General features: G+C 35.3%; 1 protein-coding gene across 1 annotated transcript in view; it reads left to right on the top strand.

Moving 5' to 3' along the window:
- Synj (synaptojanin) overlaps positions 1 to 14844 on the top strand; it is a 190679-nt gene that overhangs the window by 73140 nt on the left and 102695 nt on the right. Inside the window, exons 5-6 of the mRNA XM_090373799.1 lie at positions 8525 to 8608; positions 10931 to 10992. Coding sequence (XP_090229925.1) covers positions 8525 to 8608; positions 10931 to 10992 — 146 coding nt within the window. The remainder of the gene's footprint in view (positions 1 to 8524; positions 8609 to 10930; positions 10993 to 14844) is intronic.

Below are 14844 nucleotides of genomic sequence, written 5' to 3'. Positions count from 1 at the left end.
CCCAATATCGGAACGAATCGCACTACTACAGCTAGCAGACAACAAGATCAACCTGAATGTGCTCCAGGTCTATGCACCAACAGCGGACAAAGACGATCAAGAAATTGAATTGTTCTACGACAAGCTAAGCAACACTTTAAAGTCGCTGGAGAAGCACGACATGACGGTCATCCTCGGTGACTTTAATGCCAAAATCGGTCAAGGAAAGCTACAAAACATAGTCGGAGAACATGGCTTGGGGACACGGAATGAACGAGGCGACAGACTCGTCCAGTTCTGCCAAGAAGAAAAATTTAGCATTGCCAACACTTGGTTCAAACTACCACCTCGACGACTATACACCTGGACCTCACCACAAGACTCTGACAACAATATCATCAGGAACCAAATTGACTACATCTTAATCAACATCAGATATAAGTCAAGTGTCCTCAAGGCAAAAACTTACCCCGGAGCTGACATATCATCAGACGACCATAACCCAGTAATAGCAGCACTACGTCTCAAATTACGAGCAGTCAAACGCACAAGCACAACAAAAAGAATCGACCTGGAGAAACTGAAGAACACCGCCAACAGGCGACAAGTACAGCTTCATCTCAACACTACAATCCGATCGATCGAAGCAGTAACAACAGATGTGCAAGCATTCGGGCGTTCACTCAAACAGTGCATCAATGAAACAGCAGAAACCCTGCTAGGACATCAGGCGTCGAAAAAGAAACAACGGTGGATGACCCAGCACATACTAGACCTAATGGATGAACGGAGAATATTCAAAAGCAACAACAACCGGGAAAAATACAAAGAAATACAACAAAAGATCAAACAGGAAATCCGGAAGGCGAAGGAAAAATGGATGGAAGATCAGTGTGCAGAAATCGAAGACCTAATCAAGAAAAATGACAACTATAACCTGCACAAGAAGCTTAAAGAAGCTGGAAACATCTACAAAACGGCTCCTATCCCAAGTTTATATACGGACAACAATCAACCTATACTAAGCAAACAAGCCAAACTCGACACCTGGAAGAGCTATATATACAATCTGTTCAGCACCAACAGAAACCCGGCAGAAACGCAACAACAAACACAGGAAGACAATCTCCACATATTAACATCTGAAGTGGAACATGCCATCCGAATAACAAAGCCAGGCAAGGCCTGTGGACCTGATCAGATTCATGTGGAACTGCTGAAACAATTAGACTACAGCAACATCCAACAACTAACGAAATGGTTCAATCAAATCTACAACAACAACGACATTCCATCCGAATGGCTCCAATCCGTCTTTGTGGCCCTACCAAAAAAGGCTACCAGCCGGAAATGCGAAGACTTCAGGCTGATCAGTCTAATGAGCCAGGTGCTAAAAGTCTTCCTCAAGGTGATTCAGCAAAGGATAAGATGTAAGTGCGAAAGTGCACTAGGAAACACACAGTTCGGATTCTGCAGGGGACTAGGCACCAGAGAAGCAATTTTCTGTTTACAAATATTGCTACAAAGGTGCTATGAACATCAAAAAGACGTGTATATATGTTTTACTGACTACGAGAAAGCCTTCGATTCAGTAGACCACGACCGCCTAATTGACCGACTGAGAAAACTTGGGCTTGAAAACAATGATATCAACTTTATTACAACTCTCTACTGGAATCAAACAGCCCGGCTTCGCTATGACAACGACCTGACAGACCCAATTCCAATAAAAAAAGGCGTCCGGCAAGGCTGTCCATTATCTCCCATTCTTTTTAACATCTATTCGGAAATGATCTTCGACCAAACACTGGCTGACAAGAACATCGGCATAAAAGTTAACGGACACTACATCAATAACTTAAGATATGCCGATGACACAGCACTAATAGCGGATTCAGAACAAGATTTACAGACCATCTTGAACGAAGTGGACATAGAAAGCCAAGCATGGGGGCTACGAATCAACAAAAAGAAAACAAAGGTGATGAAGGTCAGCAGGACTGCAAGCAAAATCACGATCAAACTAAACAACGAAAAATTAGAGCAAATACACCGCTTCAAGTATCTCGGAGTACTCATTGATGACCAGCTGAACCATGAGGCCGAAATCAAAAGCAGAATTGAACAAGCCAGGCAGGCATTCACCAAATGGAGAACCCTCCTCACCGACAGAAGCTTGAACATCATGCTCAAATTACGCAAATTGAAATGCTACATCTGGCCAATACTGCTCTACGGTGTAGAAACCTGGACTCGAACATCAGCCACTACAAAAAAGCTCCAGGCCTTCGAAATGTGGCTCTACCGAAGAATGCTGAAAATTCCGTGGACAGCCAAGATAACCAACGCACAGGTCCTGCAGGACATGCACACGGAACGGGACCTGCTCAAAACCATCATCAGCAGGAAATGCAAATACCTAGGTCACATCGCTAGGAACCAACAAAAATATCACCTACTACCACTCATCCTGGAGGGAAAGATCGAAGGCAAGAAACGCCCAGGCAGACCGAAAATGGCATGGCTAGGTAACATCAACACCTGGCTTCACATGACAACAGCACAAATTCTACACGCAGCGCTAGACAGAGAACAATATCAAAACAAAGTCACAAACGCCATTCGGCAGCATTGAAGAAGAAGAAGATAATTTAAGTACTGTTTGTTTATGGAACCACATATGATAAGATTTGTTCAAGTGTAATTCCAGATTTTCTTTGTTCAAAAATTTCATTCATTTAATTTTAGCCTTGTACAAGGTATGTCAAAAGTCAGGGATTGGAGTAGTTTCTGCTTTTATTTAAGGTAGGGTGTGAAGTATCACAAATAGATTATACATGTCAGGAAAAACATGAACTTGTAATTTGTTTTGTTCTGTTGCTTTGAACTAATTCAGTATAATTTTTGCATTATTTTTAATTTCTGTATAAAAATGTAGTTTGTTAATGGCTTTAATTTGGCTATAAAAAAATCTTTATGAAATTTCGGCTAAGATACAAAAAGGACTGCTTCATTTACAATTTGAATATTTGTTAAACAGATTTCATCTTTTAGCACATATATATATATTTAACAATTTTTTAGTTAATTATAATACCAACTAGATAAATTGGCAAATTTAGCATAAAAGTATTAGGGGTGAAAACTATACTCATTAGTTCAAAGGGCCAAGTAATTAGGTAACCTAAGTTGGATTAAATAAACACAAAATTAAAAAAAAATAAATAAAGTGCTAGTAGTTATTCTGCCAGTTTTCTGCTAAATTTAAGGTATATTAAAGTAATTAAGCCAATTTGATTATATTATTCATAGTAAATTCTCAGTATATATGAACAGAAAAACTGGCAAATGGCAAACAGAAACAGATAGCCTCAGCTAATTATTGTTGGGATATAATGAGTGGAGCTAGCCCTAGTTAACGTTCCATTCAATGTATCCATTTATCTATAATTAGCTATATTATCATTTTAAGTTTACTATTTTATTTTATTATATTATATATGTTTATTTATAGGGTACAACAAAGAAGTCCAACTTAGGTTACTTAATTACTTGGCCCTTTGAACTAATGAGTATAGTTTTCACCCCCTAACATTTTTATGCTAAATTCTCCAATTTATCTAGTTGGTATTATAATTAATGCTATTGTCTGTGGACAATTAGACATTACACATGCATGGGTTGTATATGTACTTAACTTATTTATACATTTCTGTTTTTAAATTGTTGTACTACTTGGGAGCATCAGGTTTGTAGTGACTCCAACCAACCTGCTAGTTATATTTAAACATAGCCCTGGTATGGATAGCCTTACGTATAAAATATAAGATACATATAAAGATACATATAAAAACAACAAAATTAATGAAATTTTAAAGAAAGCTGGAGAAATTGGCAAAAGTTAGTGAAAATTAATGAAAATTAACATTCTTCCTCATAGCCATATCTCTGCTACTCCTCAGGGGCTTTGAGCAGACATATAGCCATACTAGAAGAATGTATTATACATACCCGTTTCTGTAATCTCTATACCAGTTTTGCTGGGTTAATTACTTGGTGGATAATTTGGAATTATAAGAGTAATCTTATTGAATAAATGCACTGAACTACATATAAGACTAAATCTGCACCGATCTCAAATAAAGAAATACAGGGAAAATCCACCCAAAGACAGAAATAACACAGATACAGACAAATACACCGATGAAATAGACCTAAGACACTTCCAAAAACACAGTTTTACTATTATCACCATAGCCATACTAGCCATCAAGGAAAACACCAAAAAAAGGGAACTACTAGAAGATCTTTTCATTCTTCAATACAAATCCCTCTACCCTTATGGGTTGAACAGTAGGTTCAATGGTAGGAATTTCACCTACTCAAGTTATAAACAATGCACATATGCAATTTTTCAATTAACAAAAAACATACAAAGTAACGGATTTAGAAAATATAAAATTAAGCAAGATTATAGTAGCTATAACAGGACAAGACCCAAAGACATTAACAATTTCGAAAAACTCCTCACGGAATGAGATACAGATCCCATTAACATAAAAACCATACATAACACCCTGTTTGCACTAAAAAATAGTAAGCTAAAAGCCCTAAACAAGATATATCATAAGATTTCTATCAAAAATATACATCTTAAACACACATTAGAAGATATTATTAAATTCAGAATAGGATTAGTATATCCTGAAAATACAAACAAAGAGTATCGCATAATAAAATTTCTGAATCGGGTCTACGACTACGTTAATCTCAGAAATATCATGCAGAAAACTAAAACCTACCTTCCAATAAATAATATCAATATTGAAATCAGACATAGATATGATAAACCTATAGGAATGACTATCTATAACTACAAAAACACAATAGCCAACATTGGCATAACAGATCAGCCCTGTTTCTGTTATGAAGGAAAATAAAAAAATTATATAGATCCACATCACAACCACATACTAACCAGCGACCTTAAAATTATAGAAGACAATACACTACAAGAAGTAACGAGCAAAGGAACAAATTTCAATTTCAGATCCAACTCCAAAATTTACTTAAAAAGTATACACAAGTCCATTAATATGGATCTATTGCAATTCGCATACAAAACAGCATACAAATACAACATCCCAGTGGAAGCATTTCAAAGAATAAAGATGGATTAATATTACCGCTAAACTTATCTTAACTAGATTCAGAGACATCATGACACACCAATATGACCACAAGATATACAGTTTAAAAAGTATTAAGCAAAAAATCAAAAACCTACAAAACAAGTTCGTTATCACCAATATAGACAAAGCTAATAATAACTTCAGCATCATTTGTAAGAGATTCTATATAGACCCCCTAAAACAGGAATTGGACCACAGTGCCACATTTAAGTTCATCAGCCCCATCCCAAACATAATCACTAAAAAACTAATAGCAATACACAAGAAAATTAAATTAAAAATGGACAACACCCTAAATCCATACATTTACTGGATTCTCAAATTCCACAAAGACCCTACATGGAAAAGGTTCATCACCACATGCAGAAACAGCTACAACAATACGACTAGCAAAATAATGGAATCCAAATTAAATATTGTAACTAGCAATATCACATACGCAAAATTTATCTTCAATAACGGTTTGGTTTTTAGGAGCATTAGCAACTAAGGCCATATTGCTCCGGTGCGGTGGTCATTCCCTGACCTTTCCGCATGCTCCCTATTTGGTGGTGACGGGCTCAAACCCCGGTCTAATCAAGAAGCGTGTGCTACGCACTGCTGCTCCTTCCCACCTGGCTACGGAGGCGCCATCTTCAATAACAGACAGTACATTGAATATATTAGAAATAACCACATCAACAATGTATACACATATGACTTCAAAAACTTGTTCACTAGTATATCACACGACAATTTGATAAAAGTACTATCCGAATATTACATAGAATATCAAGATAAACTAGGATGTAAAAAACAGTACTGGAAAGACCTTATCAACCTTAAAGTGAAAAACAGTTACATACAGATGGGCAATAGCATCTATGTGCAAATAAGAGGCATGGCTATCGGTTCAAGTAGTTCATGCTCCATAGCCAACCTCTATTTGCACTTTTATGAAAATAAATATAAAGAAGACATCACATACTACAGGTACATAGATGATGTACTAGTCATCAACTATACAGATTTCGACAACATAGCTAAAAAAAATCTATCCCGAAGATTTGACTATAGAAAGAACCAACACAGAAAGCAACCTACAAGCCACCTATCTAGATAGTCAAATCACAATAACAAACGATTTTGTATACACCAAACGCTACGATAAAAGAGTCCTGTTCGGCTTCCCAGCAATTAAGCTAACTAACTGGGAAACTAAATTAGCCAAAAATATACATGGAAACATTATCAGAAACCAAACAAACAGAATTATACACATATGCAATAGCCCAGAAAGCATTATAACAGCTTTGATAAAACTGAAAAATACCCTTATAAAAAACAAAATACCTGACAATTACATCAGACACCATATAAATGCAGCCGCACAAACTAAACTCATACAGCAACCAACTCACATTAGTCCAGATAATATCATAGAAAAAATTTTTTCCACAGAACATAAATAACTCTAATTAGAGCTATAATTTCGCCCTCTTTTGAACTCCAGGTTAATTGCACATAGGTGTGGCTCGACACCTATCCACATTGTACCTGGATGTCCAAATTCATAATTCCCCACAAGCAGAGTTATTAACACCAAGAATGTAAATACACAGGTCTACATCACCATACAGGTATAATGTATATCCACTAAATTGAGATTTATTTACAAGTACGGAAACAGAGTTAATATTCACAATGAAAGAGGCTATATATATTTGTAAATAGTTATCCCCAAGGGCACATACAGAACCGTCATGCTTTAGAAAAGCATTGCCAGTCCACACCCTACGGATAACACATTTAATTTTAATTTAATTTTAATAACTATCACCCCATCTTTTCCCATTTTATTTTAATAAACATCATGTCAATTATTATCATTTATTTCTATCATTTTTAGCATGGCTAGATATCATATTGTATCTGCTTCCCACAATAATACAACAAGCTCTAAATTACAATCAACACCAGCCCACGCTCAGGAATGCAAAGAATGTGATGTTGCCTATGGCAAGGTTAACTATCATGCCACGGTCAAAACCTGATATGACTGCGCAATAAACTGTACCACACACACACACATACACATAAAAATCTAAACTTTGGCGGGAAATTGAATATTTTCAGACTGACCACCACAGGACATGGAGGTGATATACTATGATATTTCAATCTGTTACATACCCGTAGGGCTTTGAATCTCCTATCACAGTTTGCTGTAATATACGTAAACCACCATGTTTATTTAAAATTAAGTACTTATATAAAAATAAGTACATTTATTCAATAAGATTACTCTTATAATTCCAAATTATCCACCAAGTAATTAACCCAGCAAAACTGGTATAGAGATTACAGAAATGGGTATGTATAATACATTCCTCTAGTATGGCTATATGTCTGCTCAAAGCCCCTGGGGAGTAGCAGAGATATGGCTATGAGGAAGAATGTTAATTTTCACTAACTTTTGCCAATTTCTCCAGCTTTCTTTAAAATTTCATTAATTTTGCTGTTTTTATATGTATCTTTTTATGTATCTTATATTTTATATGTAAGGCTATCCATACCAGGGCTAGGTTTAAATATAACTAGTAGGTTGGTTGGGGTCACTACAAACCTGATGCTCCCAAGTAGTACAACAATTTAAAAACAGAAATGTATAAATAAATTAAGTACATATACAACCCATTCACGTGTAATGTCTTTTGGCACAATTCCAATGTATAAGTTAGTAGTCATAAAGGGCAATGTGCTAATGTTACATTACTAGTAACGCTAATCATGGAGAACAAAGGGCGAACGGAACGGTGATCGCTATCACGGTGAACAAATAAGGGAGCTGAGATAATATAAGAATTATTAAAATAAAAATATATAAGAATATTAATAATAATAAGAATAACTTAGTTCTGTTTGTCCTGTGATCTCTGTGCCTTTTTCAGGGGACAGCCGCTTAAATCAAAGGAGGAAACGGCAATAAGTGGGTATAGCCTCTGTTTCTGACATGAAATATATGCCACACGTGGTACAGGTGAAATTATTTTAAGTAGGTTTATATAAGTTTAGGTAGGTTTAAATAAGTTAAGGTCAGGTTAAATCACCATCAAAATTAACTTTAAACATTTATATATTTTATCTGACTTTAACTTACTTAAACCGATTTTATTTTATTTTATTTTAACTTATTAAATCTGACTTTATTTAACCTGTACCACACGTGGTACAGGTTAAATAAAGTCATTGTCTTATCTGTGGAATAATAAAACATTGATTTGAAATTTGATTTATATACTAATTGAGAGCTTAATACAGTATTATGTTTCATAAAACACATTTACTCTAGAGATAGTTTCCCCTCCCTATAGGTCATATTTTTAGAAGACAGAATAACATCTTATGTACAGACTAGGGGCTCTGTTCCATTGTTTTGGGAACAACCGGGAGTGCAGGTAAGATGGTACAGTACATTTTTCACTTAAACATATCAATAACATCAATATATTATTAAAATGTGAAGATTTCTTTAAATTTTGAAATTTATGTTTGCTTGACATCCTGTTTTAGTTTTTAACATTAACCTTTTTTTTTTTCACTCCCACCATTGTTTATTAGTTTCTTTTTGCTTGGATACATGGGTTACTTGTCAGCATATATGGGGTTGAATACTCCTGGCAATTTTTATCTCTCTCATACTGCTCAACCACCATATCCACACAGCTGAGACACCACCTGCCTTAAATGAAGAGCATTTTCTTTAATTTCCCTTGAAATTAAAGAAAATGCACAAAATGATCAGTGAAATTGAAAATTAAGAGATCTCCATTGACTTCCATTGAGCAAATGAAAAAAAAAAAAAAAATGCAGGATCAAGTACAAAACACCCTTCAGCATCTCATTACAGCACAAAGAAGTAGCATAAAAGACAATCTTTGGTAGTATTGTTTTATGGAACTCTTCTTTTGAAATTGTGATATGTATGTACATTTGACTGGAAAAGGGTTAAACTTTTATTTTCTGCCCAACACAAGGCCTTCCCATGTTTGAAAAGTAGTTAGTTTGCCATGTCATTTGTTTCATGTTTGCCCTAGTTACTTTATTTTTTTTTAGTTTTCTAAAAGGTAGATTTGCATTCCATTGAGGAACTAAGTTATCTAAAGGAGATAAGTACGATTTCTGCTGTAAAGAACTTCACCATCATGTTGATACAGAAACAGAAGATAAAATTTGTATTCATCTTAGGTTGCATGCTACTCATAAAAGATTTTTTTTGCAAAATACAGTGTTATAACACTTTTTTTTGATATGTAATTGACCTATTATTGGCAGCCACATTAAAAACTTATGAAAATTTTGGCTAAGATACAAATGGATCTTAGCCAAAAAATGATCGGACCATTTTAATTTTGTGTATGTGAAATAGTGTGTGCTACTCATAACAGATTGTTTTTGAAAAACATTATTATAGGAAACTTTGCATCCATTTTACTTTGCACACCAAAGATCAAAAGTGTACGCTATTCATAGCAGTTTTTTTGCTTACCATATTGCTGTAGTATCTTTCTTGAAAGTGTATTTGAACTGGTAGTAAAATTTGAAGGAAAAATATCTATTGTAGGCCACTTTACAAACTTACAAAAACTGGCATAAAATCAAAGAAAAATAGAATAAATGTGATTTAAAAATATACAACTACTGTGATTAGGAAGAAACTATTTTATTTGTGCAGGCTATAGTATTACTGACTGGGGGAGGGAAATAATAAGAAATTTCCATAAATGCCAGCAATATTGAGTTTTTTTTTTCACTTTTATGATGAAATCAAAAGTATATTGTTGAAATAATTATATAAATGAAAGAGGTTATATATGTTGAATAGAATAACAAGAAAGTGGAAACAAGAAAGCAGAGAAATGTTAAAAAGAGGAAGTAGTCTAGTGCAGTCAAAGGCAGCAAATGCTGTTAAGTGAGTAAAGTGACAGTAAAGTGAGAAGAAAAGAAAAGAGAGAGATAGTGATAGAAGGTAACAAAAAAAAAGAGAGAAAAGTATAATAACAGATAAATAATTACAAAATTGACAAAATAAGAATGTTGTCACACAACTTACAAAACCAGCCTCTTGTCAAGTGTCAATGGCTAGGATTGCAAGCAAAATAGTAACATGTCTTTATTTCTGATGTAAACCGCAAGCCAAAGGGTAAAAAGCATAAATAAAAATGAGAATAAAATTTTTTGTTATCGAAATAAATGAAAATAAAATTTTGTGAATAAAATAAATTTTATTTTTACAAGGATTAAGGGTAGTAGTAGTAGTGGCATGTGATGCAAGATGAGAAATTAAAAACTGGAATTGACAACAGAAATTTTTAGAAACACTTTATTAGTCTAATTCAAGTAAAGTTTTTTTTTTTTTTTTTTTTTTTTTTTGCCAGTGCAGCAAATACTGTGGTTTTCTTGCATTATATGGCAAATACTATTACTATAAAGGTAAAGAGATTTGAAAACAGTAAAAAGCAAGTAGCCTGCCTTGGAAAAAATAACTTACATTGTAGAGACACACGAGGATATATACAGGATGTCTCAAAAATATTGGTACAAACGTTTAGGGGAGGTAGGTAACATCTAAAGGAATGTGAATGGGTAAACCTTGGTGTATCTACACCGATATTATATAGTTAATTTAAACCCATATCATATTATGCCTTGCACATTAAATCATCAAGTACTGTATGAGAATATGTATTTTTGATTACTATATATTTTGCATACTGTAGGTGGGTTCTCATCGTGTGAAAATATCAAGGGGAAGTGAAGCTTCTGCACCTGCATTTGATAGGTTAGTAGTTTCTGGCATGCTCTCCCATATATATATATTTTTTTCCAATTTATATTTCATATTGAAAATTGCTTGCTTGTGAATAAACTGAATTGCAGATATATTGCTTGTTATAGAGAGAGCAGATGGTTTTCTGTATGTTGCATAGCCAACTCTCCAGATTTATGATTTTTTTTTTTTTTTATTCTTTCTGTTCATCATCCCAACATAATTTTTTCTCCATTGTTTTTCAAAAAAAACAGTAAAATTATGGCTGATGGGAATTGTGTACTGATCCTCTCCTTTTTCACAATAGTAAAGAGTATTTTATAGTGTAGAGTATAAGCTGTTTTTTTAAAATTCTTAAAGGACATATTAATGACAGATTCAGGTATGTGAATATTCATTGGATTTATTTATTGATTACTAAATTATTTAAGTAACCATTTAGTTTACTCTTTCCTTACAAATTAACTATTAATGTCATCTATTAAATTAGAATTAATGTTAAAATTGCCTATTAACTATTAATTATCCAGTTCAGTTCAGTTCATTTAATACTTAGAAACATAAATGTAAGTAAGATTATTAAGAAAGCACAAATGTGATTAAAGTAAGAACTCTGAGTAATTAAGTTAATGTTTATCTGTTCTGTTTTACAGTTAACGAAGAAGTGGTACAGAAAGTACCTTAGATTGTCTGCAAATAATCTACGGTCCTTTAAGAAATTAGATAGGTTACATTATGTGTAGCTCAAAGTGCTTACTGTTCTCCAAAATATAAATTACACTGATATACCAAGGTGAAACTGGAGTACCAGAAGCAAAATAGTAATATGTGTAACATAAAATAACTAAACAATGCAAAAAAGAAATTATATATATATTATTTCTATTAGTGTATAATGCCAGCATTAGCATTAGTAAAGGCACATGATGCAAGAAAGCAAGCTTATAGAGCGTCAGCCAGAAAAAAAAAAAAAAACACCTCATTTCACCCATCCACTCGTTCCAAAGGTTTGTCTAGTTCTGCCTTGAATCTATTTAAGCTATCAACTTCTACAACGACAGATGGAAGTTTGTTCCAGCAATCAACCACCCACTGGCTAAAGGCAAACTTTCACACATCTATCCTACAACTGTCTTTCCTCAATTTGAATTTATATCTCCTCAGGTGATTAATCTGGGCTAGAGGAAGAATCTCATCAGCATTGAGCTCGCTCAAACCATTCAAGGCCTTATACACATCAGTCAGATCACCTCGCTAGGTGCCTAGTCTCCAGACACTGTAATTTGCAAAACTTAAGCCTTTCTTTGTAAGAGCAACCCTTTGTTCCATTCACTAATCTTGTTGCCCTTCTCTGTACTCATTCAAGCAGCTCTACATCCTTTTTAAATTGAGGCCTCCAGACCTGTATACAGTACTCAAGGTGTGGCCTGACCATTGCTTTATACAAGAGGATAATCACCTCCTTATCCCTGCTAGAAAAATTCCTGTATATCATTGAAAAGACACCATGAGCTACTCTTGCAGACTGTCTGCACTGCTTAGAAAACTTCATATCTGCCTGCACAATTACCCTGAGGTCCTTTTCGTTCTCTACCACTGTCAGTGTAGTACTACACAGTTGATACGTTACTCTTTGGGGATGCTGCTTCCCATATGCAGTACTTTACATTTGTCAACGTTAAATTTCAGTTGCCATCTCTCTTCCCGTCTGCTCAACTTTTCTAGATCCTGTTGCAGCATCGTACTGTCATTAGTGTCATTAACAACCCTGCCGACCTTCGTATCGTCAGCAAACTTGGACATTAAGCTTGATATACCTTCATCAGTATCATTAATAAATACAGAAAACAACAATAGTAGTAGTAGTAGTAGTGGCACGTGATGCAAGAAAGCAAGTGTATGAGCTTATGCAGCATCAGCCAAAAAAAAAAAAAAAAAATCACACCATTCCCTCCAAATGCCTGTCCAGTTCCTCCTTAAATTTATTTAACCTATCAACTTCCACAACGACAGATGGAAGTTTGTTCCAGCAATTAACCACCCGCTGGCTAAAGGCAAATTTCCGCACATCTATTCTACATCTGTCCTTTCTTAATTTGAACTTATGTCCCCGTAGGTTCGTAATCTGAACAAGTGGAAGGATCCCATCAGAATTAAGCGTGCTCAACCCATTCAAGGCCTTATAGACCTCAATCAGATCACCGCGCAGGTGCCTAGTCTCCAGCCACTGCAATTTGCAGAACTTAAGCCTCTCTTGGTAAGAGGATCCCTTCATTCCCCTCACCAATCGTGTTGCTCTTCTCTGTACACGCTCAAGCAAATCTACATCCTTCCTAAAATGAGGCCTCCAGACCTGTACGCAGTACTCAAAGCGTGGCCTGACCATTGCCTTATACAGAGGGACAATTACCTCCTTTTCCCTGCTAGCAAAATTCCTATATATCATTGACAAAACCCCATGACCTGCCCTAGCAGCCTGTCTGCATTGCTCAGAAAACTTCATATCTGACTGCACAATTACTCCCAGGTCTTTCATTTTCTACCACCTTAAGTGTAGTACCACACAGTTGGTACGTTTCTCTGGGGTTACTTCTACCCATATGGAGTACTTTGCATTTGTCAAGGTTAAACTTCAGTTGCCACTTCTTAGCCCATCTGCCCAAATTATCTAGATCCTGTTGCAGTAGCACACTGCCATTACTGTCATTAACAACCCTGCCAACCTTTGTGTCATCTGCAAACTTCAACATTAAGCCTGATATACCTTCATCAATATCATTGATAAATACACAAAACAACAGTGGACCCAACACCGAACCCTGTGGGACTCCACTAATAACATTAGTCCGCGAAGAGCAGCACCCATTGATTACCACCCTCTGTCTTCTCGCACTTAACCATCCTTTTATCCATTGTAGCAACTTACCCTTAATACCATTCTGCTCCAATTTGTACAATAGTCTTCCATGCGCAACAGTGTCAAAAGCTTTCCTGAAATCCAAATATATGATATGAAAATTATTTTTTGCATCCAGTTCCTTTGTGATCACATCATAATAACCAATCAAATTTGTCAGACAAGACTTTCCCTTAACAAACCCATGCTGTGTCTGAATTATTGCTGCAGTCTTGTCTAGATGATCCTGCAGTGCATCTTTAACCAGTGACTCCATTAATTTCCCCAGAACAGAAGGTAAACTAACAGGTCTGTAATTACATGTGTCACCCTTCGATCCACCTTTGTGAATTGGGGATACATTTGCACATCTCCAGTCCGTGGGAACCTCCCCTGAGTCCAAGGAAGCTCTCATAATTATGGCTAAGGGTTTGCTTAGTTGCTTTGCTGCCTCCTTTAAAATAACTGGATCCCATCCACCCCAGGTGCCTTTCTTATGTTTAACTTCAACAATTTCCCCTCCACTTTGCTCTCAGTTATTACAAAATCATCTAGCTCACTGCCAGAGTTTAATTCACTTCTGGCATTCCCTTCCCTGAATAATTCCTCATGTGTGAATATAGATCCAAAATACTCATTTAGTTTGTTAGCTACCTGAGGAAGATCATCAACAGTTGAACCATCGATATCAAGTGGACCAATCTGATTCATCCCATTTCTTCTAGAGTTTACATCAGTAAAGAACTCTTTACTGTTTTTCTTTGCATCCTTTGCCAAATATTTCTCATAATCTTCCTTTGCCTGCCTAATCTCCTTTGTGACTTTGTTGCAAGCCAGCTTATATCTATCATAGGCTTTCGTATCACCTGTTAATTTATATGTATCCCATGCAATTTTCTTCTCTGCCACATGTCTCATTAGTTCATCTGACATCCATTTAGTATTAACAATTTTATCAAGACTAAATC

Source organism: Mastigoproctus giganteus, chromosome 5, assembly GCF_048544385.1.
Source record: "Mastigoproctus giganteus isolate SK-2022 chromosome 5, ASM4854438v1, whole genome shotgun sequence".
In the NCBI taxonomy this organism is placed as follows: domain Eukaryota; kingdom Metazoa; phylum Arthropoda; class Arachnida; order Uropygi; family Thelyphonidae; genus Mastigoproctus; species Mastigoproctus giganteus.
This window is presented reverse-complemented; position numbering and strand designations above follow the sequence as displayed.